Below are 26,256 nucleotides of genomic sequence, written 5' to 3'. Positions count from 1 at the left end.
GAATCGCCACTGCCTCACCAAGCCACCTCCAAAGAGGATGTGTAGTGTAACACGGACCAGGGAGTGGTCTGAAGGCGTGCAAGCCAGGTATTGCACCGGGCCCAACCATGGACACATGGTCCTGGAGATGAACAAATAATCAATACGAGACCACGTATTGTGGGGTGCCGAATGCACAAATTACTACTATTAGTTAGTGATAAATTCCTTACCTTAGAATATCCCCAGGCGTCAGACTGGATCTGGAAAGTTTCGCTTAGCAGTACCCCTGCGCGTCAGTAGGTGGCGTCATGCGGCTCCGCGTCCGTCACTGGCGTCGTAAGCGCCGAGATGATGCCACGAGAGTACTTAGGCGCCACCCATGCACACTGACGTCAGTTCTGTACACGACTTTCCGCGCCAGGAACGCAGAGCCATGCAACATACTGACCATTGGTGCAGAAAAGTAGGGCCCAAAGAGGGATGACCTTAGCCCTAGTAACCAGTTCCAGGAACGGGGAGGATGGGTGGGGCGGTAAGTAATCTATCACTAACTAATGTCTCTTAGTAGTAACGTGCATCTGAAAGAGACAAGTTAGTGATGGATTGCTTACCTTAGAATAGATACCCCAGCAATACCAACCCCGGTGGTGGGTCTACGAACAAGATTACACCAAAAAGTCACGGAGCACGGAACGGCCAAAGAAGCCGTCCCTCCAGACTTGACTGTCAAGGCAGTAGTGCTTGGTAAACGTGTGCAGCGAGGCCCACGTAGCTGCCTGACAAATATACTGCAAGGGAACGCCGCGTCCTAAGGCAGTAACAGGCCTTGATGGACAGAACGACCTACCGCGAGATGGTCTGCTTGTGCGCAGCCAGACCTTTTTTGGCACCCACATAGCCAACAAAGAGTTGGTCATCCACCCGTGACCGCTGTGTGCGCTTCAGATAGAACGAGAGCGCATGTTTCGGGTCCAGACGGTGGAGCCTCTCCTCCTCTTTTGAAGGATGTGGAGGCGGAAAGAAGGTGGGCAAATTGATGGTCTGCCCGATGTGGAAGGGCGTAACAACCTTTGGCAAGAAAGAAGGACGAGTCCTTAAAACCACCTTGTCCGAATGAACAGAAAGGAAAGGAGGTTTGGAAGAAAGGGCCTGGAGCTCACTCACTCTTCTGGCAGAGGTGATAGCAACCAGGAAAGCAGTCTTTAAGGTGAGAAGACGCAAAGGACAGTTGTGAAGCGGCTCAAAGGGAGCGCACATCAAGTAAGTCAACACAAGGTTCAAGTCACACTGAGGCATTACAAACGGAACTGGAGGGAACATGTGTGTAATGCCTTTCAGGAAACGTTTAACAACCGGAGACATAAAAAGAGAAGGCTGATCAGAAAGCCGGAGAAAGGCGGAGATGGCAGAAAGATAACCTTTGATAGTGTCCAGAGCAGAGCCCTGCCGGGCCAAGGAAAGCAGGAACAGAAGAACTTCCGAAAGAGGGGCAGAAAGGGGTTCCGCAGCCTTTGCTGTGCACCATGCCACAAATTTGTTCCACCGACAGGCGTATACCGTTTTAGTGGAGGGACGCCTGGCTGCCAAGATGACATCACAGACTTCGGGAGGAATTTCAAAAGCGGTCAACTGTCGCCGCTCAATCTCCACGCATGGAGGTGGAGGCTGGACAGGTTCGGGTGGAGGACCGTCCCCTGCTGCTGCGACAGAAGATCCTCCCGAAGAGGCAGTCGGATCGGGGGACCGATCGCCATGCTGAGTAGCTCGGGATACCAGTATCTTCATGCCCAATCCGAAGCCACAAGGATGACTTGGGCCCCGTCGCGCCTGATCTTCTTCAGCACTCTGGGAAGAAGTGGTATAGGCAGAAAGGCGTACAACAGGCCGCAACTCCACTCACGACGAAAAGCGTTGCCGAGCGAGAGCCGCCTTGGAAATTCCAATGCACACAACTGATGACATTGTGGGGAGAACCAAGGCTCTCCCCACTGCTGAAAGAGACCTTGCGCCTCGTCCGAGTTCAGATGCCATTCGTGGTCCATCAAGCACCGGCGGCTGTTCGTCCACTCTGGAGTTCAGAGAACCAGCCAGATGTTGAACCACCAAGGTAATGCCTTGACGTTCCAGCCACGTCCAGAGGCGCAGAGCCTCCACGACCCCACCCCTCCCTGTTTGTTGCAATACCACATGGCGGTTGTGTTGTCTGTGAACGCCTTCACCACACTTCCCCAGACAGTGGTAAGGAATGCCTTCAGTGCAAGACGGATCGCCCGCAGCTCCAGAAGGTTGATATGGAGCCGGAACTCCGCCGGAGACCAGAGACCTCTGATCTCCGCCTCTCCCAAGTGGCCTCCCCATCCCAGGAGGGACGCATCCGTCACTACTGTGTGTTTCGGTTGGGGAAAGGAGAGGGATCTGCCATTGACCCAATCGCGATTCGTGAGCCACCACTGCAAGTGGTGTGCAGTGCCCTCCGAGATCTGGGCATGATCAGACAGGTTGCCCTGATGCTGCGCCCACTGGAACTTCAAGTCCCACTGCAGAGCCCCCATATGCCATCTGGCATGGTGCACTAGCAGAATGCAGGAGGCCATCAGGCCCAAGAGCCGACGGTCACCCGGACTGAAACCCGGGACAGAGGCTGAAAGGTCAGAATCAAAGCTTGAATTTACCGGACTCTCTGCTCGGGAGGATAAACCCGAAACAGCATCGAATCCAGAACCGCTCCGATGAAGGGGAGCTTCTGAGAGGGACTCCGGTGCGACTTTGGCATGTTGATGGAGAACCATAGCAAACGCAGGAGGTTGGCCGTAGTCTGAAGGTGGGTGACGAATGCCTGGGGCAAGCCCGCCTTCAAAAACCAGTCGTCGAGTTAGGGGAAGACTGACACCCCGACCTGGCAGATAAAGCTGCAACCACCGCCATCACTTTCGTGAACACCAGAGGGGCGCTGGTAAGGCTGAAGGGGAGCACGGCAAACTGAAAATGCCCCTGGCCTACCGTGAACCGCAGGTAACGCTGGTGGGCCGGCATGTGAAAATATGCGTCCTGCAAATCCAACGCTACCATCCAGTCTCCGGGGTCGAGGGCAGCTAAGACCTGAGACAGAGTCAGCATCTTGAACTTCTCCTTCCGGAGGAAGAGACTGACGTCCCGGAGGTCCAAGATAGGACGCAGACCCCCTTTGTCCTTCTTGGGGACCAGAAAGTAGTGGGAATAACAACCACTCCCTACCTCCGGACCAGGAACGCACTCGATGGCCCCCTTGGCCGTGACTTCCTGACGGAGAAGAGCCAAGTGATCTCCCGACATGCGGTGGCACCGAGGTAAAGACTGAAAGGGAAGGGAGTAACCGTGGCAGATTATCCGCAGCACCCATTTGTCTGATGTAATCTCGCACCAGTGAGGGAGGTGGTGGCGGATCCTGCCACCCACCGGCCTGGGATGCTCCCCGAAGCTCAGATTAGGAAGGTTTGGAGGCGGAAGCAGCAGGGGTGGAGGTGGACGGACCCGCACGCTGGTTCCCCAACCCACCCCTTCCGGAAACCGCGATCCCTTTCGCGCTGGGTCTGGTTCTGCGCAGGCTTAGGGGATGGGCGCGCCTGACTGCCTCTAGCTTGGCCACGAAAGGAACGAAAACCAAGAGAGGCCGAACTCTTAGTAGAAAGGCCCAAGGACTTGGCCGTAGTCCGCAAATCCTTAAAGTGCTCCAGGGCACTGTCAGCCTTGTCGCTAAACAGGCGGGTGCCATCAAAGGGCATGTCCATGAGCGAGCTTTGGACATTGGGCGAGAACCCAGTCGAACGCAACCAGGCGAGACGTCGCAACACCACAGTTGTAGAAATTGCCCTGCCCAATGAGTCAGCGGTGTCCAACCCACACCGAATGGCGAACTTAGCCGCATCCTTACCCTCAGCAATTGCCTGAGAAAGGACAACCTGCACCTCCTCAGGACACTGAGGCAACACCTGAGCAACGGCATCCCACACCGCGTGGGAGTAGCGGCCCAACAAGCAAGTGGTGTTCACCGACCACAGCCCTAAGCTGGCCGAAGAGAACAACCGCTTCCCAAACTGGTCCAGCCGTTTAGAGTCCTCATCTGGCGGGGCCATAGGAAAAGCACTCTGTGACGTCAAGGCCTGAATGACCAGGCTCTCAGGCGTAGGGTGAGTAGTCAAAAAGGCGGGGTCAACGGGCACCGGTCGGTGGCGCCTGGCGACGTTTTTATCCACCGGGGCCCCCGTGGCTGGCCTCGACCAAGTGCCCAAGAGGACGTTGGTAAGGGCGTCATTGAAGGGAAGCAATGGCTCCGATGAAGTAGACGCCGTCTGGAGCACCTCGGTGAGGAGGTTGGTCTTGAGGGCCACTGTGGGGAGGTCAAGATTGAGGGCCTCAGCCGCCCGACGGCAGACCATCGTGTAGGAGGCACCTTCCTCCATCGTAGGCAGGGGGGAGGCGAACCCCGAGTCAGAGGAGACATCGAGGTCGCCTGCCTCCTCCAGGTAGTCTACCCAATCCTGCTCGGAGTCACATTGCCGGGCAAGAGTCTGTCCCAATCTTTGTCTGCCTCTGGCGTAGAGGGAGCCGTTCGCGGCGGCAAAGCCGGAGAAGGGACGAACGGCGTCGAGAACGGCGCCGGCCGTGGTCGAACCGCCGCAGTCTCCCAATGCGGATCCCAGGCCGGAACAAAATGGTCCTGGAACTGGGGCATGGGAGGAATAAACGGCACCCAGTGTTGCGTCGAGGGTGGAGCAGAGGGCGGCGCCGGAGCCGACAACGCCGCACCTCGTGGCGCCGGGGCCAGAGCCACTAGTACAGGATCCTGTGGCGCCGGGGTTGGGGCCGGTGGTGGAGCCGCCGAGCCAACAGGATCTGGACACGGGACCACGGGGCCCGAAGGCACTGCAGCAGGAGACAGAGGCCTAAAAAAGGCGGTACATGGGAGCAAGGAATTCTTGCACCTGTTCGGGAGGCGCCGACGGACCCGGGTATGGCAGGTAGGCCGCGGGACTCCCAGGCTCCAGGGGGGACGTCGGAGAGCGAACACGCTTCTTCGACTTCTTTATGGCGTCGCTTACCGGAATCCAAAGGCGAAGACTTGGAGCTTGAGGAGCGCCAGCTCCGATCCCGTGAGCGGTCCCGGGAACAATCCCTGGAGCGGCGGCGTGACGAATGCCGGACCTCCAGCAACTTCCTACGCCGCTCCCGCAAGGCCTTGGGGGCCATGGCTCAACAATCCCGGGAGTCGTGGGCAGTCTCCAGGCAGTAGAGGCAAACATTGTGGGGGTCCGCCACCAACATATTCCGGCGACAGGCCCCACAGGACTTAAAGCCGGGCATCCCTACGTGCACCAGTAGAAAAGAAGTCTCAAAATAGTAGTCAAAAAGTGACTAAGGTACGTGCTCAATCCGGATCTGCGCTTGCTGGTGCGGAAAAAGAAAGAACTGACATAAGCGTGCATGGGTGGTGCCTAAGTACTCTCCGTGGCGTCATCTCGGTGCTTACGACGCCAGTGACGGGCGCGGAGCCGCACGTCGCCACCTACTGACGCTCAGGGGTACTGCTAAGCGAAACTTTCCGGATCCAGTCTGACGCCTGGGGATATTCTAAGGTAAGGAATCTATCACTAACATGTGTCTTTCAGATAATGTGTATGTATATGCAGGTGCTAAGGTACCTCGTAGTCGCCAGGCATCTTGAGGTTCATAAGTGTCACAGATGTCATGCACAATATAGAGTGATCTAGGCTTACCAGCCAGTGCAACCGTAGTGTCAAGGGAGGTGTCCACCAGCAGGTTAAAGTCACCCCCATAATTATATGGTTGAAGTCCATTCGTCCAATCTGGGGGTGCAAAACTCAAAGAAAGCAACATTGGGGGCATACATGTTAGCTAGTAGTACCAGATGTCCCGCCAATGTCCCCGTCACCAGGACATATGTGCTGTCCTCATCTAAAATGGAAGCTGCGGGGTGGAACAGTAGATTCTTATGGATTAAAGTGCATACACCCCTAGAATACATGCTGTAGCAGAAGTAATAATGGTGCGAGCCCCATGTTGATGCGAAAGTATGGGATTTCCCGGAGGGAAGATGTGTTTCTTGTATAAAGGCAATTTGCATGCCGTGGAGTGGCTTGAGAGATACTTCAAAACCTGCTTGCCTTTCCAGTGATAGTTTTGGCCTATGATGTTCCACAACACGTTCATAAATTCCGGTGGATACAGTTTAGGAGAGTGCAATGACACCATGGAGATGTGTGGGGATGTCAGTGTGTGTATACAGTAGGAACAACTATTGACAATAGCAGTGAAACAACAAGTCGGAGCTCAATCAGCCCGTATTAATCCATCCCCCCAACAACTACCCACACCAGGCAGTAATTAGTACAATGAATCCCTAACCAAACATTCCCATAAATACAAAGAACACAAACAATCATCATAATAGTGTATACCACTGGGGGGGGGGGTGGCAAAGCTGCAGCAGATAGAACAATCTGTGGACGGATCCTTAAAGTAGTTAGTGGAATGGGACATTGTCAAGGGGGAGCGTTACGGACCTCCGAAAACGCTGAGCATCTTAGCATGGATCGTGGTGATGTAGGGTATTGTACCATCATATGGAGACAACAGGATCGGCCAGTGGAGCATAGTGAAAACCTTGTGGGGAAAAGATCCACACTGGCACTTGAGTTGAGTGTGTAGCTGCTGCGCTAGCAATTTTTTGAGAATTGACTGACTTCTGCTAACTTGTCTGAGAGCCTCCTGTACCACCATGTTGAAATCTTGGAATAAGGCGATTGTGGAGCCCTGCCACTGGAGCAGGCCATTTTCCTGTGTCAATCTCAAGCCCACAACACGTTGCCGAAAATTTAGCAGTCAAGCAATTATCGGTCTTAGGGAGCAACCAGGAGCGGGACGTGGGCCCAGTGAGCGCCAAGCATGCTCTACAACAAAGGTGGACACAAAGAGCTGCCTGACCAGCCAGTCAGCCAGCAACCTTTATACAAACCGATTTAGACGTCCATTGTTAGTGGACTACACCACACCCAGAATGCGCAGGTTGTTGCCTCATGCATCCAGGTCTTTGTTCTTGATGGCTACCGATTTATGCAATCGTTCATACTGCTCTAGGTACTTCGTAGTGGTGAGGCCCTATCCTCGAAAACAGTTACTCAGCGAAGTCCAGCCAGGTATCATGTCAGTCCAGCCTCTCGCCCATATTGTCAAGACACAGCCATGGCAACCCATCGGTCATCGATGGCCCAAAAGCTCGCTCTGAGTGTTCTGTCATTATGGCATCTGTGCCAGTCAGTTGTTCGGGTTCCAAGCCCCTGGGCAGCCCCTTGCTCTGCCATGGGCACAGGCTCCGCAGTATCTGTCTCCCTGGGTTTGTCAAAATTGAGCCTCCGCTGTTTAGGATCCCCTTGCAACATGTCTGGAGAGCTAGGGTCAGGAAGCAGTGCTGTACTGAGAGCGCACTACTCTGGTAGCTCGTCCCCTGCAGTAGCAGTCAGGTCGGGCACCTGAGGGACTTTGGGATGTGGTGTAACGTTGGTAGTGGCAAGCAGGCATGCAGCAGGGGGGAGCAAATCTATTGAGGTTATTTATAAGATGGCGTGTCAAAATGAGCAGGAGGCTAGGAGCTAGTTGGGTGTCGGGCCAGTATGCGTGGTGTGTCCCAGTGACTCTATACAGACAGTCTCCGGGATGAGGTGGTGCAGACCGGGGGGGTGGGGGTAGGTGGAGGAGGGATGCTGTTGCACGTTCCCAGCTTGGAGAACTGTGCAGTGATGAGGCCGGCAGCACAGTGAGGAGATGCGTTTTGCCCTTAGCAGCCCTCCAAGCGTTGGTCAGGTGCCTGTGGTGCACTTAGCTAATGCCGTGTGGTCATGGGGCCCAGCTAGGCAGTCGTGTATTCACACACCCCGGGCCAGGCAGCGTATGTTCTCCACCCAGTTTAGCCGGGAAGGCAACCCAAGGAAGCGAGTCCGTCACCACAGGTAGGCATGGGCAGTCGTGTGCACATTCGCGCACCTCAGCTGCGGGGAGATGCGTGGTGGTCCAGGCAGGCCCGATGGCCCACTCAGCACTAGATAGCAGAAGCTACAGCACAGACTGGGCGGAGGCAGATGCGTAGTTTTCTGGGCTAGGGTAGAGTCAGGTGGCCCAGCGAGGCCCGGCGGCTTCCATACCTCAGGCTACCCTTGGCCCCTGTCGCTGTGGGGCCTCTGAAGTGTAGTCCAGGCCACCTGTTACTCCACCGTGCTGGACACTGACTTGCCCCATATATCGCCTCCAATTTGTGACTGCCATGTGTCACCAGCTGTGGGGGAGCCCAGTTCACACTCTGGATGGTGATGGAAGTGAGGTATGGCCCATTCCAGCGGAGGAATAGGGCAGATTCTGCCAGAGCTTCAGTGCTGCGCGGCTATCATGGTCACTGGCTTGGCCATGCCCCCTTTACGAGGGGGCGGGGGAACACAACATTTATGGTTATAGGTGATATGTGATCATAATGTGATGCCCTCTTGGGGCTATGTATGTAATTGCGTTTTCAATGTTGCACGTATATAAATAGCACACAGGCTAATGAGCAATGCATATTTAAATTTGTTGTAAATGCTTTATTGACATAATGAAGTTGACAGTAATTATTAAATGCTTTGCTGAGAGAATAATGTTGACGATTATTGATCAATAGGATATGCTTTATTAACATTAATAAGTGCATTTACATCCGATTATTTTTCTCCTGGACCCAGTTAGGTGTTCAGAGGGGATTACACAATGTCATCACAGGGTATTTTTCATCAGCCCTATGTATATGTGTAAATAGCTGCATAGTATTGAGTAGATTGTGTGTAATAAATGTACTTTACCTTTTTCAAAAGAAAAAGCATAGATGGACAATCATTTTCAGAGTGTTATTAGTGTATGCTAGCGAATTGTGATTGCTAGCCCACACCACCTCCCTTGAGTAGGCCCTGGACTGGTCTGCTTCGCTACCCTGAGAAAGTTAAGCACTACAATGGGATGTTTGGTTCCCAGTGGAGAACAAATGTGGACCCATTACCTGTGCAAGCCACACAACTAATGATCTGTTTCCTTACAAGGCCCAAGAGGCTAAAGATGCCTTCATTTTATTTACTTTGGCAATAGTTATTGGCATGGTTAGTGGCAAGATGAGCACAAACGCAAACCTTCTAGCATTGTTCAGAATATCTGCAAAACTAGCTTGTCAACCTGAGATGGACTATACCTATAGGAAAGGACCCCACTTCAGTGCACATGTGACAGCCAATTAACAAGTTTCCTTGTTCAATGACTGCTGCTTTTAAATCTGACTCATCATGAAGTTAGCACAAAGCAAACTTTTTATGTCTGGGCAGTTCACTGCATTTTGGGCGTGGGTTTGTCACACTCGCACAAGTGTCATATGCACAGCATTGGGCTTCGGGCATTCCACTGTAGATCAGATCAGTCACATTACACGCAGGTGCAAAAAACAGCTCACTGCAGTGAAATAATTTCCGAGTGACAGTGATGTTACAACTACGCACACTCAATACTTGGCATCTCTTCTTCCAAGACTGCAGACCGGGGTTACAATACTTTGCCATTTGTGTTAGTGGGTTATTGCTCACAATCAAAAAATGGACCCTCCTTCAATGAGTAGCCAGCTCTGATGAAAGGTTGATGATTTGTCATTACATCGACCATTTCCAACTCCTGGACCAATGCCAATCTGGTTTCCGCCAGGGTCATAGTACAGAGTACGCGCTAACGCACATCGTGGATGATGCGCTTAGAATTCTGGATCACAATGAATCGTGCCTACTGATCCTTCTTGACCTTTCGTCAGCGTTCGATACTGTCAAACATGATAACCTAACTGACTTCCTGGAACACAGAATGGGGCTGTCTGGGCCTGTACTAAACTGGTTCTCTTCGTTCCTTCAGAACAGATCCCAAAGTTTCAAGGTGAAGCAATTCCTGTCCCAGCCTGCACCGGTCACCCTGGGAGTTCTCCAAGGTTCAGAAATGTCCCCCGCGCTCTTTAACCTGTTCATGGAGACTCTGACAGAAATGCTAAAATCATCCCGCATTCACAATATGTATGCGGACGATACCCAACTATACCTGAAGATCCGCTCCCACGAACACATTCCGTCCCTCAACTCGGTCCTGCTGGAAACACAAAGCTGGTTGACACGTAATCACCTGAAGCTAAATCTTCTTAAAATGGAATTCCTACTAATCTCCCCCCACAACCAATCTCTCGTCATGGAACAATGGTTGAATCAGCTGACTGCTCTTAACTGTAGACCGCATCTCGTGGACTAGGCATCCTCTCTCGGTATCATACTTGACAAAAGCCTGAACATGCAGATGCACATCAGTTTCCTCACCAAAGGAGCGAACTTCCAACTCAGCATACTTAGGAAACTCAAACCCTTTCTCCCTGTACATAACCTAAAGGTTGCTGTATAAGCATTAGTGATCTCAAAGCTGGACTATGGTAGCGCAGCACTGTGCCTAGAGAGAAGATGGCTCCTCTTAGGGCTACCCTCAATTCCACTGCTAGGCTCTTAACCGGCACTAAAAAATACCACCACATCTCCCGGGACTTGCGGGACCTGAATTGGCTTCCATATGAAGCTGGGATACAGTTAAAAATTGCATGCATGGCTCACAAAGCCATCCACTTCAAGACCCCGCTGTACCTCGTTCAGAAACTGGAGCTCTCCTGTGGTTCTAGAGCCTCCAGAAGCACCAGCACCCTTTTGCTCAAACCACAAAAGTTCAAGAAAAAAAGACCTCTAACCGAGCCTTCTCAGGGATGGCTCAGAGGATCAGGAACTCCCTCCCCTCCCCCCCCCCCCCAGAGTCATGGTGAAACCTTCCACTGTCTTCTTCAAAAAAGAAGTCAAAGGGCTCCTGATGAAGAAATTTCTGCCTTAGCCTAGCCCCTCCATCTGATTCTGGGTCCGTAGCCGTTGACTTTGGCCCAGCCGCCTGGTTCAAGAGTATGTCGGACAATTTTGACAGTGAATTTGTCGCTTTGTTAATTCTAGGGGTGGGCGGTAGGGGTGGGCTGAATTTGCGAAGTTGCCTTTTCGCAAAATTCAGCAAAACAGCAAACAATCTCCGCTAACACGCGGAATTTCGCGTGCTCGTGGAGATTTCGGGGGCTGGGCTTCTTTACGAGTTCACATGCCTCTTGGCACGAGCCACGTCTGCATCATAGCATTATCTGCGTGCCCTCTTGCGCCAGGAGGGCCGTGCGTGCATGTGTTCGAAGACTGTGCGCGCACACCACGATGCCCTCCGCCCTCTCAGAAGGGATGCTGCATGTTCATATCACACAGGAAAAGAGCGGTGACTGCTCATGGATGGTATGCAACGGTGGTTATGCGTAGGAGGGAGGCTCCATGTTCATATCCCGTCATCTGCTTGTGGCCAATCACGTTAAAAGAGCATGGTTAAGTGAACAAAACCAAAAGAAAAGATGCGAGCATCTTCCTATGGAAAGACGTAATGTATGTGCTCCTTTAGCGTGAGGAGAGATGCGTGCCCTTTAATGAAAGGAAATTACATGCATGTGTCCTATATGAAATGAATAACGTACGTAGTATCGGCACTTCTTGGAGGAAAACAGATACTATGTATAGAGTGCCAGCACTTCTATGTTTCCATTTAAAGCACTGGATGTGTGTGCCCACATTTGGCATGAAAACAGATGTAGCCGCCCCTCAGTCACAGGAAAAGTGATATAGGTGCCCAGGTTTGGCATGAAAACTGATGCAGGTGGCCATAACCACAGGAAAAGGGATGTGCATGCCCATTTATGGCACAAAAACAGATGCATGTGCCTTTTACCACAGGAAAAGAGACCAGCGCCCACCTGTGGAATGAAAATGGTGCCAAACCCTCTATGGTGTGAAAAGATGTGTGTTTCACGTCATCATAAATAGTCATTAATCCCCAATCCCGGCAGGAAGGGAGGTATGAGAGAATATATTTATCTACATGGAGAAAGTGATCTTTGGCAGCGATACACGTAACAGAACGGCGCCATGTGCTCGTGAGAGAGGTGACCCCATCGATATCTTATTTAAAATACCAGGGCAGGCTGGTAGAGCTCGCAGTCCATCTCTGTCGTGAACAGAAGCTTGAACAGAAGCGCCAAGGCTCGTGCCCACCACTATGTGGGCAATTACCCTCCCATTGCCATATAAGCAGCTGAAGGTGACGCGGTCTTCTTCGCCAGCACGACCGATCAGAGCAGCAAATGAGGGGAAAGCAGCCTCCTGTTCACAGGAACTACACGGAGATTGCGCTCGAGAAACTCATGGATGCAAAGACCTCCATCAAGGATTACAGCTAATTCTCGGCGGCAGATAAGGGGAAAAAGCACACCTGCCCAGCCTCGACCGTGCTCACTATTTTTTTGGGCGGATTAATACTTTATTGAATTTGAGCTTCAACTCGGGCACCTGCTTTATTTATGTCTGTAAGTGCTTGAGGTTTAATTTTTGTGACAGGAGCACCGTGCCAGAAAGAATCCTGCCCTGCATATTTATCCAGGAAGATGCCACCGTTTTGTGCAATACCTCTACTCAACTGGAGTACTTTCTACTGCCCTCATGCCCCCGAATTCCGGTCCGCCGCGGATCGCGGACGTTTCGACATTTTCATGTTCCGTGCGGAACGCGAAAATGCTGAAATTTCACAAGTTCTGCGAGCGGAACGGAATTTGCCGCCCACCCCTAGTTGATTCTGTTGTGTTTGCTATTACCCTCACGAGAATGTTGGACAATGTTAGATTTTGAACTTGCACCTTTGTTGATTCTGTTGGGTTTGCTTGTACCCTTCGTGCCACATAATCTGTAAAGCGCTCTAATACCCTCTGTGGTCAAGTTCGCGCTATATAAAACTTTCTAAATAAATAAAGGATTCTGCAATAGGTCTAAGGAATGAGTGGTTTCAATGATCGCTGCATGATGGCAATTTGTGACAAGATCCCAGAAATCCAAGGTAATCGGGTCCACATTATGTGCTGCTAGAGGCTCGAAGGGCCTACCTATAGCTTTCCATTAAAACGTGTTGAATAACAGTATCCCCATCACCATGTCCATTTATCCTCCTTTCATTGATTACATATCTGCTACAAGGGGCGGTTTACATTTCAGTTGTAGGATGGGGCACAATTAGACGTCAGACACTGGGCAAAGTTTTCTTTCCTATTCTCCATTATGACCCATTGGAGTTTAGTTGCCACACTAAGCAAAGCTCTGCTTCAGTCACCACCAAGCACGTATACCTGGACCATCAGCATTCATAGGAAAGGCATCGTCTCGATTTCAGGCTAAACCTACAACATCGCTCAAACATTTTTAATGTGCATTTAATCATATATTATTTCAGTCCAAAAAACTACTGAAAATGCACAACAACTTTTTTGCATCAAGTTTGTTTGGTAAATTAGAAAATATCAGCCCTTTTACTTTTGGATTTGTGTTAGTCAACTAACATGGGTTTCACAACACTATTGCTTCTTTTGGGCTAACAGAAGACCAAATTGTACGCTTGATAGAATACATTTATTTTACAAAAGGATAAGGATAACAAAATCTAGACCTGCACCTAACTATTTAAAGTCACTATATTGACAATAAATCAAATAATTCTGAATTAATTATACTTATAATTCTGAACACAATCCCCTCATGTTGTATTTTACAGTATTATGCTTTTGTAATAAATCTGAAGAACATCTACACCAAAGTAAGGTGGTAAACGTTGTATAATACAATGTGGTTATGGCAACTCAAATGCGGCTCAAGGGTTGAGTTAATAATGCACAATAATTAACATCGCAACAATAAATATTACTGTCAGAAATAAGGCATGGCTGTGTTCAACTGTTAGTAACTGGGCCAAGACCCAGGGAAGAAAATGGATATTAGGGAGGGCAGACCTGTGAGATCACAAAGGGGTCAAGGAAGCCTGCCTAAGGAAGGGAATTAATGGATGAGAAGAGACGGAAGGACGAGTGGTGTGGGACCATCGAGAAGTATGATCAAGGTAAAGAGAGTAGCTACCAATATGGGTATAGCATCCTGGAACTGAGATGGGGTTAGGGCATCACCAACAACCTGGGACTCAACCCATTATAGGGGGAGGAACCTGTAAGCGTCTTCAAGTCTTTTAGGAGATTATCCCACTATGTAGCCAGGGGGCATTTGTGGAGGCTTCTAGCCTTCTCTCAATGCAATGGTGAGCTCTCTGCTACAGACCATTTTGAGAGCTGTGGTGCCCAAGCTGGTACTGAAGGTGAAAAAGTAGACTTCAAGTAAGAAGGATTTGGACGTTTTGCCAAGAGAAGCGTCAAGTTGACAATTGTTTTTACTGTGCAACCTTTTTTAGAACGCTTATATATTCCCAAAGTGATGGAGGCAGAGTCTAGAGGGAGAGGTTTGACAGTGACAGAGAACATAAGATTGCTAATATATTTCTAGAATAGTTAGAGGAGCAGACAAGCTCAGTGACAAATGGCCCTCATGATCTTACTAGCAAGCAAGTCAGGCATATCCCTGTATAAAGTTTGGAAAAGACTTGTAGTAGAGCATATGCTTCCCAACATACTAGGATATCAATCTGGACATCTACTGCAATATTTAAATCTTCTGGCTTATGTTTATTAAAAACAACATAGTTGTGTTTACAGATTCATGCTCATTACTTTTTCGATTGTCTCTAATAAGAGGCCACTGATGCTCAAAGTATCCATAATACATGTGACTCTGTAATGGCTGTATAAACGTAAGTCACTAATTGCTTAATAATCAGTGACTTCAGATGCACCAAGTCACCGATTATAAAGAAAAGTTGTCTGAACTCGACTACTATAAGATTATTACAGTTGAGTTCCGATGTCACTAGTTCAGCTAACCGAGCCAGCAGCCGAGGTGAAAGGCAGTTCAGGTCACAGATGTATAAGGAAAGCAGCTGTGTAAAGCAGCAAAAGGAACATTGCTTTTGTTTCTTCCGTTCTATTTTAATAGCTTACAATGACATGCAGAGGGAACATGTTTATTTTTTGCACTCCTGAGATAGAGAAAAGCTAAAATATTTCTGCATGTTTCTACACGTTCCGAGCTAATGCAGCTTTTTTTTTTTTTTTAACTGTCATATTAAACTGTTTGCAACAAATATCTAACAAGTTTTTGATGTGTCTAATTTTGCACTAGAGGTTTTATTTGTATTCTTCATGTTTGCAAACAAGCTCGCTCTTTTATATGAAAGAGTTATGCACCAAGGTTTTAAGTGGGTTGTGGGAATGTGATGGTGAGACCATGTATTATATGGGATATAGCACCCCTTGGCGTACATAAGGATACTGGAAGTCACCTCAGAGTTCCATAACCGGATAAAGGAACTCTGCCTTCGGCAGCGTTACTCTATATGGTTATGGAACTACTTGGTGACTTGCAATATCCTTATAATGTATGGCGGGGGCACTTTATCCCTTATATATTAGAAATAATGGTACTGTCTCTCCATGTGGTGAATTAATTTAAAAATCAAATGTATTCAAAGACAGTACTAATTATATATTATGAATATGTTTTTTAAAAAGCTCTGAACAATTAGCAATGTTATCTTAAATCTCAATCCAAGTTAATTCATTCACCTACAACTGTAGTCAAAACGTATGCCTTTTAAATCACTGTGCTACACTGCACAATTAAAATGTGTTTTTGTTTAGATCATAGGCCAGTGGGAAACCCAAGGCCAGGCGGCAAATTCTTAGACTGCTAAACCAGGCTTCCTACAGCAAAAAGCAATTTTAAGAATGGCAAGTGTATTTGGCAAACGGAACTATGATCAATCCATACAAATGGCTAAGAGGTAAAGACTGCCTTAAAAAGTTACACATCTAAGATTCTTAATAGTACACGGGTAACTTTATATGGTTTTCCAACTTGTTACATCTGCAAGACAAACTTATGTAATGTTAACTAAATGGTTCTGTGTAACAGTTGTTGGTGTTCTCCTGTGCAATGCTACTTATATTGTGCATAGGAAATCTCCATGTAAGATAAACGTGGAAAGAAAAACTCTGAAAACATTTGCCAGCTCCACTGGGTTTTATTAGAATGCAAGTCACATAAGTGGTGAAAATTGTCTATGCAGAGAGAAATATTGTGTGAGGACAGGTAAACTTGGTGCAAAGGGGAAAACATGTACTTTGCACAGCTTCCTGCAAACTTGATTTCTAATAGGTAATTGTTGAACTTCAGTGTTAAATTTGATCCTAGTGTATGGATAATTCAAAGGATTATGCAATGGCTAAATCCATGGTAAATCGTACGATTATGTAGCACTAAAACATTGCATCAACTTTTGAAAAGCTGCACCAGTTCGGAAATCTGATACCCTGGGCCCATAATGTCCATTTGTATCATAGAAACTGTGATAATGAGCTCCAGGTGCGCTCTGAATTCACCACAAGTGACGCTCAACATAAAATATAGAGACAACGCTGCATAAAATGTAGTAATCACAAGGGACAAGATAGCCAAGACTTGCTAATGTTGTTAAAAATCATACCTGTGATCCCAGCAGAGTCTTTGTGTAATAATCACGTGGCATGAAAACCTCCACTATTGTGACCAGACACCAGAAGGCATCCTCTTGCTCCAAATATAAGAGTGCAATTGCTGCTAATCTACAGATGAATTGAAAGATTATTTAGTTTTGCAAAATATAAAAATTCACAACACATTTTCAACTCAACTTCCTAAGTGCGTTCCAGGACTTATCACAGATTACTTAACTACTTCTAATTAATGCAGACACCAAAGAAATGGTAACACATGGCACACCAGTATACCAAGGACAACAGTGCCAATAACCAATACAATTTAATGTGCAGTTAGACACCTCTTTGTGGTGCACTGTGGCATCACAGTTTTACAAAGAAGCAACATTTTAATGATGGTTCTGAAATTCACAGAACTGCTACATTTTCAGTTCTGAGAAATGTACAACATTTTTTAACATTTGGTATTATAAATTGAGTTGCCGAAGGAATTTTTTTGCTCTAACCAATCTCGTGCCAGTATCTCACAAGATTTTGTAATTTTTTTTTTTTTTTTTTTTACACAAAGTGATGCTCATGTGAAAAAAGTCACAATATATTGTCAAACCATATTATTCTCTAAAAGCATAATTTAGCAAAATGTGTATGGAATTTCATGACATTTTACCAAACAAATGATACAACTCCACCCCCCACTAGTCAGTAAGTTAGGTCTGCATTAGGATGAGGATGATGAATGAACAGAGTGGAGACAGCAGGACTAGGATAATGTCGAAGGGTCTTTAGGAGAGCCAGAGTACTGCAATAGGCTGGCTGAGTAGATGTACAAGTTCTAGCCATCAAATATCATAAAAGAAAAAGGTAAACATGGCATTAAACACTTAAGATACAAACTTTGCTTGCTTTTTATTGCTTGCTTTTTATTTCTTATAAAGTGTATGCATTTACCCAAATACAGACCACAGAGCAAGTAGCATCTGGAGACGGAAACAAATCAAAACATGCATTGGTTAGGCAAATAGGCCTGGTCTTGGCAAGTCGGTATTTTATTTATTAACTTATTTGTAGTAAATATATGCAATATACATTAAAAGTGTAAATGTAAACAGTAAAACTACCATCGAAAGGTAGTTTGCAAGTTTACAAAAGCAATACAAGTAAAACATGAATCATCACAAGAATCAAATAAAAAACAAACAAGAAGGACTTTTTCTACAATCCCCGACAACAAAGTTGAGCACTTTTTAGGCAGATGTGTCCACATACAAGAGCAAAGAAACCCAACTAAAACTCTCGCCATGGTCACTTGTGATTCCTTACAGTAAAGTAAGAAATTCCGATATATTAGCATCACTGGACCCACTGCAATGTTACCCAAGCCATGGAGTCTGATTCTGTTTATTTTCTCTTGATTCCGGAACCCTGACATCAAATACCCTGATATCCTGTCACTGCTTCCAGCTCCTTACCCCTCTTTACTTCCTTCTCAGGTGCTTACTTTTACCTGGTCAGAACCCCTGGCAGAAATGAGACTGCAAGCCATTGTGCCCCATGGTCCTTTCTTCTGCCCACTGGTGCCTTTCTTGCACCACACTGCGCTGAGCCAAGATGCCAGGACAGTGAGCGGGACAGGGAAGAATAGAGTAGGTTTTGTTTTAGAGGCAGTTGGAACACTGGTAGGCAGGCTTGGCAGGTGTCTCAGTGATGGGAAGTCAGAAAAGCTTTTGCTTGAGCATTTAAAAAAGTTGGAAATAGAGCACTGTGCCTCTCTGTAGGACAGCAGAACGTTTAAAAAGAGAAAAGACACACAATAGACCTCTCTTCCTTGGAATGTCACTGTCAGCATTTACTCAATGTATCCAGTGGCAGTTGGTCTATCGTTGTCTATGGGCACATTCGCCAATGTATACTTACTCCGATTTCCCAGGTACCCTCTGATTGAATGTGCCTAAGCTTAATGATCTTATCGGTAGACATGCTTCGGGTGACCTCAGTTCAGTTTTGCCAATGCAGTCAGCCAAACCAGCAGGGGCTTATTAGGCCTCAGAGGAATGCAATTGCTCTATTTTTGAGGTGGAGCTTATACAGAATTCTCAGAGTTGCAATACTGTATTATAAAAATAGCCACTGATTGGATATCATCACCCCTTTAGGATAAAGAAGGGGGGTGGGGATTTATCCAGAGTACAGTGATGTTAGTTTACAGCTATGTATAGGAGCTAAGTATGCTTTGACGCTATAGAACATAAAGGGAGTTACTGTCATTTAGATAGTCAAGTTTTGAATCTAAACTTTTCTTTCAGATAAAATTTAGTTACTTACTTGGAATTCAAGTTCTCACGCATTGGATCTTTCATATATCCACATGCTTGAATTATTCGGTCAGGCTAGGAATCGCCAATAACCTTATAGTAGCAGGAAACAGAATTAAAATGCCAAAGAGATTTCAGCACCAGTGTTTAGTAGCAGATCAACCTCATTTGAAACAACCCACATTTCGGCCCGTTAGGAGGTAGTGCTGAGCACTCCTACGCCACCCGGAGGGCAGACTGCTCAAAGCACCAGTGTGATGCGCTCATACGATGAAAGTAAGCCTATGAATGGGTGGGAAGGAAAGTTATATGTGAATATATTAAAGATCCCAAAACTGAAGAAATGCCGCTACAGGCAGGGACAGTGGCATTATACAGGGGAGGAAAAAGTATGTGCCAGGGTTGACACAATTATACACAAAAAAGGGCAAATTATTCAGAATAATGCGATACGTCTTGTGATAGTATCACTTTATTATTATGTCATTTTTGCTCTTATTAACACTGTCTAAGCATAGGTTTCACAGCATAAGTACTGGTTTGACACTCTGTAAAGCTATTAGCAACAGAAAGGTAACTAGTTAACAATTGCAAAAGGACTTTTTTGTTACAATCTGCAGATTGTGCAGCAGAAGGTTAAGTGGCAAATACAGCAAGCATATATTCACCAACTTGAATTAGAACAGCAAGCAATACATAACATTTTAATAAACTGCCTGTCCCACTGCTGAATCAGCTGATCCATTCACATCCAGGCATTAGTGTGTGGTTAAACGTGTGCTTGCTTTTATATGTGGTAAACGTATTGTACAGGTACTGCGGCATGTCACTAGGCTTCTGGTGGAATGAGCCCGCTGTCTGTCCAGGAGTAGTCGCCTAGTTGTTGCAGAAAGTGATACAGACTGACAGCTGTGTTACGTCCTGTTTGGACAATGGGTTGCATGCACCTGGATGGCTGAAAGACACAAACAGTTGGTCTGATGTATGTCTTTTGTCTTTCCCATGTAAAATTTCATGAACTTGCGGATATCCACCGATTACGGACTATGTTGATTAGCGAAAATAAGGAAAGAATGCAAGTAGGTTAATTTAAATGAAATTCTGCAGACTTAGGGCATAAACTTAAGGCTGGCTTGTAGGAAGTCTTCTCATTTGATTTTATAGTAAATGCCTGTAACTCCTCTATTTTCCCTGCTGATGTGAGGGCAAGAAATACCATTACCCTCTATAAGATACATTTTAGGAGCACTGATGTACTCTTTGCGTTTTTCTGCTTTTGTACCTATGCTGCATTTCATATAAACGTAGGTTTATGTATGTGAGTGCATATTTGTCATGTATAAATGCCTGCCATATTTAGTATAGATTGCATATGTACATTTGTCTTATTATAGTTTGATAGCATATCAATTATTCATATACTGCATTAATATGATTTATAATGTGTAACAAAATTGACTGAAGGTACAATAGAATTAATAAGCTGTTTCTTGCATTTTACACCATTAATCACAAGGCCTGAGATTTTGAAAAAGAATCAGAAAAGCGTATTTATGTCTGGTAAAGACAAGTATTAGCCAGAGAGAAATCTTCAGCTTTCTTCCTGGGAGACTGTGTATTGTGAGCTGAGCTGCAAACATCTGTAGCAAAGACAATCACATCCGCGGAGCCATTTATACAATACAAGCGGAATTCAATAGCGCGGCTAATCACCTGCGAGGGTATTCAGGAGCTGAGAGCAAGCTGCTCAGTTCAGTCGAACAGCCAGGTCTCGAGTACTTTCCTGAGCTCCAGAAGAGAGGATTAGTTCCCTATGTGAAGGTGGAGGTCGTTTCAGAATTTTGCTACGAGGTAGAAGGAGCGTCCTCCGCTGTTGCTCCGGCAGATGCAGGGGGTGTGCGTGATGGAGAGGGAGGCACAGCGGAGGAGTCTGGAGGGTTGGTAGAAGTTCAGGTGGTGGTCGGTTTAGGATTGTAAAAAGCTTTGTAGGTGTAGATCAGCATCTTGAACGGACATCTCTTCTGAATGGGGAGCCAGTAGAGCTTCTTGAGGTGGGGGTGATGTGGGTCCGTTTGGGGAGGTCGAGGACGAGTCTGGGTAATGAGTCCTATATTGTCTTCAGTCTCTTCAGGAGATGCGTGGTGATTCCTATGTAGAGAGCATTGCCTTAGTCCAGCCAGCTAGTGACTAGTGCTTGAGTGACGGTTTGGTGAAGGCAAGAGGTAGTAGTGGTTTGACAATCGCCCCTCGTTAGAGCAAATATTTTATGTGGGTATAGTACAGTAGATAATATTACAGGATGGTGCTTTTTGGGGTATCCAACACCCTACTTCCAAAAGGTGTGTGTTTACATTGGACAAGGAATTCCAATGGGAGTCAACTTTCCAATAATGAAACCATATCACTCAATCATTAGTCCAAAACATGTTTCATAATGTCCAAACAGTTGGGAGTTTGTGTTGAACAAAGTTTTTATTCAAGAAATCGAAGGTTTTTGCAAACGTCAGCAGATTCACATTTCCATATTACTCTTCAAAGCTTTTTCTAGGCTGTGAAGTTATCAAACAAAGTCCAAATTACAGACATGTCCAGAGAAAACAGAGACAAGCATATTGGGTGAGTATCCTATCAGAATATGCTAAACCTTTGGAACCTGGTTTTGATACAAGACCTTAGGTGGGAAAATAACAAGCAAGAATAGTTAGAGCAAGTAAAGTGGAAAATTCTCCACCAAGAGCGAGTCCTCCTACGTATTAGTCTGATAGAAGAGGGACCGGCTTGCCACCAGCGATGAGATACAAAGTACTAAATGAGCACATAAATATTAGGAGCAATAGAGTATGAACAAAAACTTTCAGTGACCAAAGTAAGAAGAAACACCCACATTCAAATCTCCAAAATAATGACACAAACTATAGGACTCAACTAACCTTGAATGAGGTATAGCCGAGGCCATAAATTCCATGTACTCGTATACAGTGATGGGTAGACAGTGTGATGCTCTCAGAAAACGGTACTTCTGCGAGATGTGGAGCATACATAAATGAACGCAGCTTGTAAAGACTAACAGTTTATTGACAAGAAGCAAATACAAAAGAAAAGAATTGTTAGTCTAACCAGTCATGAAGTAAAAAACTGAAACCTTGCTCAGTTACGGGTCAGGTCGCCAAGCATAAAGAAGTAACAGTTGCTATCCGAAAATGGGGAGGTGGTGATAATAAAAGAGCAATCGTGTTTAACTAGAACCTACAGGTTTAAGCATCTAGGATTGTCATGTAGACAGACCTCTTCGAGAGCTTCTGAACAATGGTATAGAGAGATAGAGAGGTTCACACCTGTTAGTGTGTCATAGTAGTGGTGACAGATAGGTTAGTATGCACCATCCAGTATTCGTCCTTTAAGGCTGGAACACAATATGTGCCTGTGATTCGTTAGAACTAGTAAAATTGAAACAAACGCTGGCAAGGCCTGAAAACAGGAAAAGCGGTAAAAACAATCTGAAAAGGCAGAAACGCCAATGGCACCCCAGTGATGGTAAAATCAGGATAACTTATTTAAGAATCCGTATTGGTTTTTACATATGTTCAACGTCTTAGAATAAGGCTGTAGTAGAACTATGTAAACATACACTGAGTGAGCTCAAAGGGGAAAAAATAATTTGTATCTAAGCATTAAGATAATAGTATATCTTACCTAAAAGGACCATATGTAAGTATAGGTCCCTATAAGTAAGTTTAGGCTTCCTATGTAAGTATAGGTCAGGTGAGAATCATAAATGGAGAGAGACCATGATGAGCTATCTGAAATGTAAAGAAACAAGAAGTGACAAGATGGTGATATTAAGTGTGTTGTGTTTCATCGCCCAACATGGTATGTATAAGTCAAAGGCAAACCCCAAAAATGATGTCTGCTGGCCTGTCATGCTAACCCAAGTCTAAGTTGCTGATTCTGTATTTACAAGCTTGGGTTACACTAGTTGGTGTAAGTTCCAAACTAGCGTATTATTCTGAATTATGTTAGATGGCTACATAAATGACTTAAAACAACCAATGGAACAGGTGACCCAATGTGGTGCTCAGAAATAAATCAATGAGTCCATATCAGATGCAGTGATTTTGCAACAGATTGAGAAAGAGCCAAGTATACGGAGAAGGTGGGCCTTTGAACAGACATGTAAGTAAGCACCAGCTTAACATTCAATCCTAACCTTAAATCTCCACAAACGGCTAAAAACAAAATACTTTTTTTAAAATTAAAGTGTCTTCAAGCTTTGCAGTCGACGTGAAAGTCAATAGCTATAAATCATCATAATAAAGTTGCTATGTGTGCAGCTTGTGAATTGTACTGTGGAGCCAGACAAGTGTCTAGTTGTGTATCCGAAAACAAGGGCTATCCTACTCACATGGAACCAGGGTAACTATCATGCAGCAGGGGGCAGTGGTTCCTGTGCCCTATGTATTAAATGCTGGATAAATAAAACCCAATCGCATATGCTTGTGTGGGAGATGAATGTCAGAAAAAGAATACAAATCAAAACTATACACTTGGTAGAGTTATCAAAACACTTTAACTGAATTGAAGATATTTTAAAAACAAGTTGCAGACAGACAAGGGCTCGGTGTCCCACGTGCAATAGAAACTATACAAAAAGGGGGAGGAAAGTGCTTGTGAGTGGTAAAACAAGGTTTCTATATAGATGGCAGCCGGTCTAAAAGGGAGACGGCGAGTGATGCATCACTCGCCCTCTCCCCTTCAGACCGGCTGTCATCCGCTGCTGTGCTACAATTGAATCCAGCCATTCTGCAGTTAAAATGTAGTAACGAGGTCCAGAGGTGTAGAGGATCTTCAGATGTTTATTTGTAGTTAGTTACAAGTTATGTAGTTAAGTCCAATACAAAACCCCGCCAGTAGCAGCCGCCAGCATGCTGCTGAGCCCTTCTCAACTGACTTCTCTGCCTCCCAACATTCGGTAACACATCATTCATGGAACATTTCACTGGCAGAGCACGAGTTTATATGAATCACATCAAAGCCAGGATACTACATAGCCCCTTTCCTTCCATAAATAAAGAATATTGAAAGGAAACAGAAAGAAAACCAAGATAGAGGAAAGACATAGTAAATTAGAAACATCGCAAATCAATGAGAGAAGAGAGCAACAAAAGAACATGCAAAGATATAAATGAGGAAACAGATAAGTAACAGGTGAGGAAAACAGCTAAAAAGAAAGACAAAAGGTGAGAATGCCATCCTCCCTTCAGACACAACAACAGAAACGAAAAGAGAAAACACTAATGACTACCTCAAGACATACTTGCTGGCCAGGCATGTATAAAAAGAGACAAGTCATAGCACAACTCAATGACCAACAGACCAAAACATGACACTAACAAAGAAAACCTCCAATGGACAAAAGAACACAACGGTAAGAGAAAGAGAGAAAAACTAACAAAGGATAGAATCCAGAATCCACAGATGACACCAATAAAAGATATCAAAAGGAAAACTAAGCTGTAACAGGAAATAGTGAGACAATTAAAATAAATCACTCATACTTCCCATTAAATTAAAAATCTCAATATAACAAAAACATGACGTTGAATTCCAAATTGGAAAATGTGAACAAAATACAAAAAACTTGAGAGAATCACCAATTGATATTTAGACCAAATACAACCTGTGTGAAGGTAATATTGTACTAAACATGAGGTGAAGGGGAGCACACTGTGCACTCTTGTGGTGGGACAAAACCCATATGACACCACGTAAAAAAACTGTGCAAGGACAACCTCAGGTAGAGGTTCAGATATGATGCATTGTTGTGAAGAGACTATAACTCTTCAAAACACACCTTGTGTGGAGGCAAAATTGTTGTGCACCATAGAGATGGGGCTAATACCCATACAATACACCTCGTGTAGAGGTGATTTGTTGTGCACTGCTGTGATGGGAATACCCAAAACAAAACACTTCATTTAGAGGCCAAATATTGCGCACCGCAGTGATGGGACTGTAACCCAAACTACACACCTCAAGTAGAGGTAATTTGTTGTGCACAATAGAGACGGGACTGAAACCCAAATTGTACGTCGTAGAGACGGGTAATGGGACTGAAACCCATATTGTACACCCTGTGTGGTGGTCGTATACTACAAGACTGAACCTGGAACCAAAACTGACATAAAACGAGAGGAAGCTTAACAGTGGTCAGGTAACGTAAATGGGTCTGAACCCACGACCAACTTCAAAAGATGGGTGAGAACCCATGACTTATCTTATGCCCTGAACATAAGAACGTAGTGCGCAAAGAAACTACACCCTTTGGACAAAGACCCAAAGGGTCACGTAATGCACTGTGAATAAGATGAGACCCAAACAAGGGTACAAAGAAACCGCACCCTTTGGACAAACACCCCAAGGGTAAAGTAATGCACTGTGTAAACAAACAGCATTAAAATTTGAGCAATTGTGCACCCCACAATACATAAAGAAACATTGGAGCAAAGAGTAAATATAGCAACCTTAAGAAACAGCATGGCAGGGGAAAAAAAAGTGTCTCTATGACATAGCGCTAGAAATGTGAGAAAAACCATGGCAGGTAAAAACATGCCCTTGACTTCGCGCTAGACACATTACAATGTAAGCCCACATTGGAAACGGAAGCAAACCATCGCATATCGGGTGAAAATCAAAAACTTGAAAAATTGTACACCAGAAAATGAATAAATTGTCTGAACATGTTGGAGGCAGTACATTAAAAAAAATGTTTCCAACGTGTGTCCATAAACAAGAATGGGCATACTTCGCAACCCAACTCCAGAAAATGCCTCTCCTTACCGCACAGTCCTTGCAATGCTGTTCAAGTGAAAAAAATCTCGAGCACACACAGATGGTAATCCCATTCTCGTCGCCAATAAAATGTAGTAACAAGGTCCAGAGGAGTAGAGGATCTTCAAATGTTTATTTGTAGTTAGTTACAAGTCATGTAGTTAAGTCCAATACAAAACCCCACCAGGAGCAGCCAGCATGCTGCTCAGCCCTTCTCAACGGACATCTCTGCCTCCCAACATTCTGTAACACATCTTTAATGGAACATTCCACTGGCAGAGCAAGAGTTTATATGAATAACATCAAAGCCAGGATACTACTCATAGGTTCTGAATTAGGCAACTGCTGTCTTTGACCCCTGATCTGTACTCGTACAACCACACTCAGATTACAACTGGACTCATTTGGATGGAAAGTAACTGACCCCATACCATGACTGAATGAGTCCATACCACATTGGACTGTCACATTCCGCCTCCAACTCACCGTGGGTGCACGGCTGGGCCTCAATGAGAGTGCCTT

At 45.8% G+C, this 26,256-nt stretch overlaps 1 protein-coding gene across 1 annotated transcript in view; it reads right to left on the bottom strand.

The window, feature by feature from the left end:
- Positions 1 to 26,256, bottom strand: part of TBC1D2B (TBC1 domain family member 2B) — a 328,844-nt gene that overhangs the window by 82,168 nt on the left and 220,420 nt on the right. Inside the window, exon 10 of the mRNA XM_085643725.1 lies at positions 16,603 to 16,720. Coding sequence (XP_085499851.1) covers positions 16,603 to 16,720 — 118 coding nt within the window. The remainder of the gene's footprint in view (positions 1 to 16,602; positions 16,721 to 26,256) is intronic.

Source organism: Triturus cristatus, chromosome 3_1, assembly GCF_964204655.1.
Source record: "Triturus cristatus chromosome 3_1, aTriCri1.1, whole genome shotgun sequence".
Taxonomy (NCBI): domain Eukaryota; kingdom Metazoa; phylum Chordata; class Amphibia; order Caudata; family Salamandridae; genus Triturus; species Triturus cristatus.
This window is presented reverse-complemented; position numbering and strand designations above follow the sequence as displayed.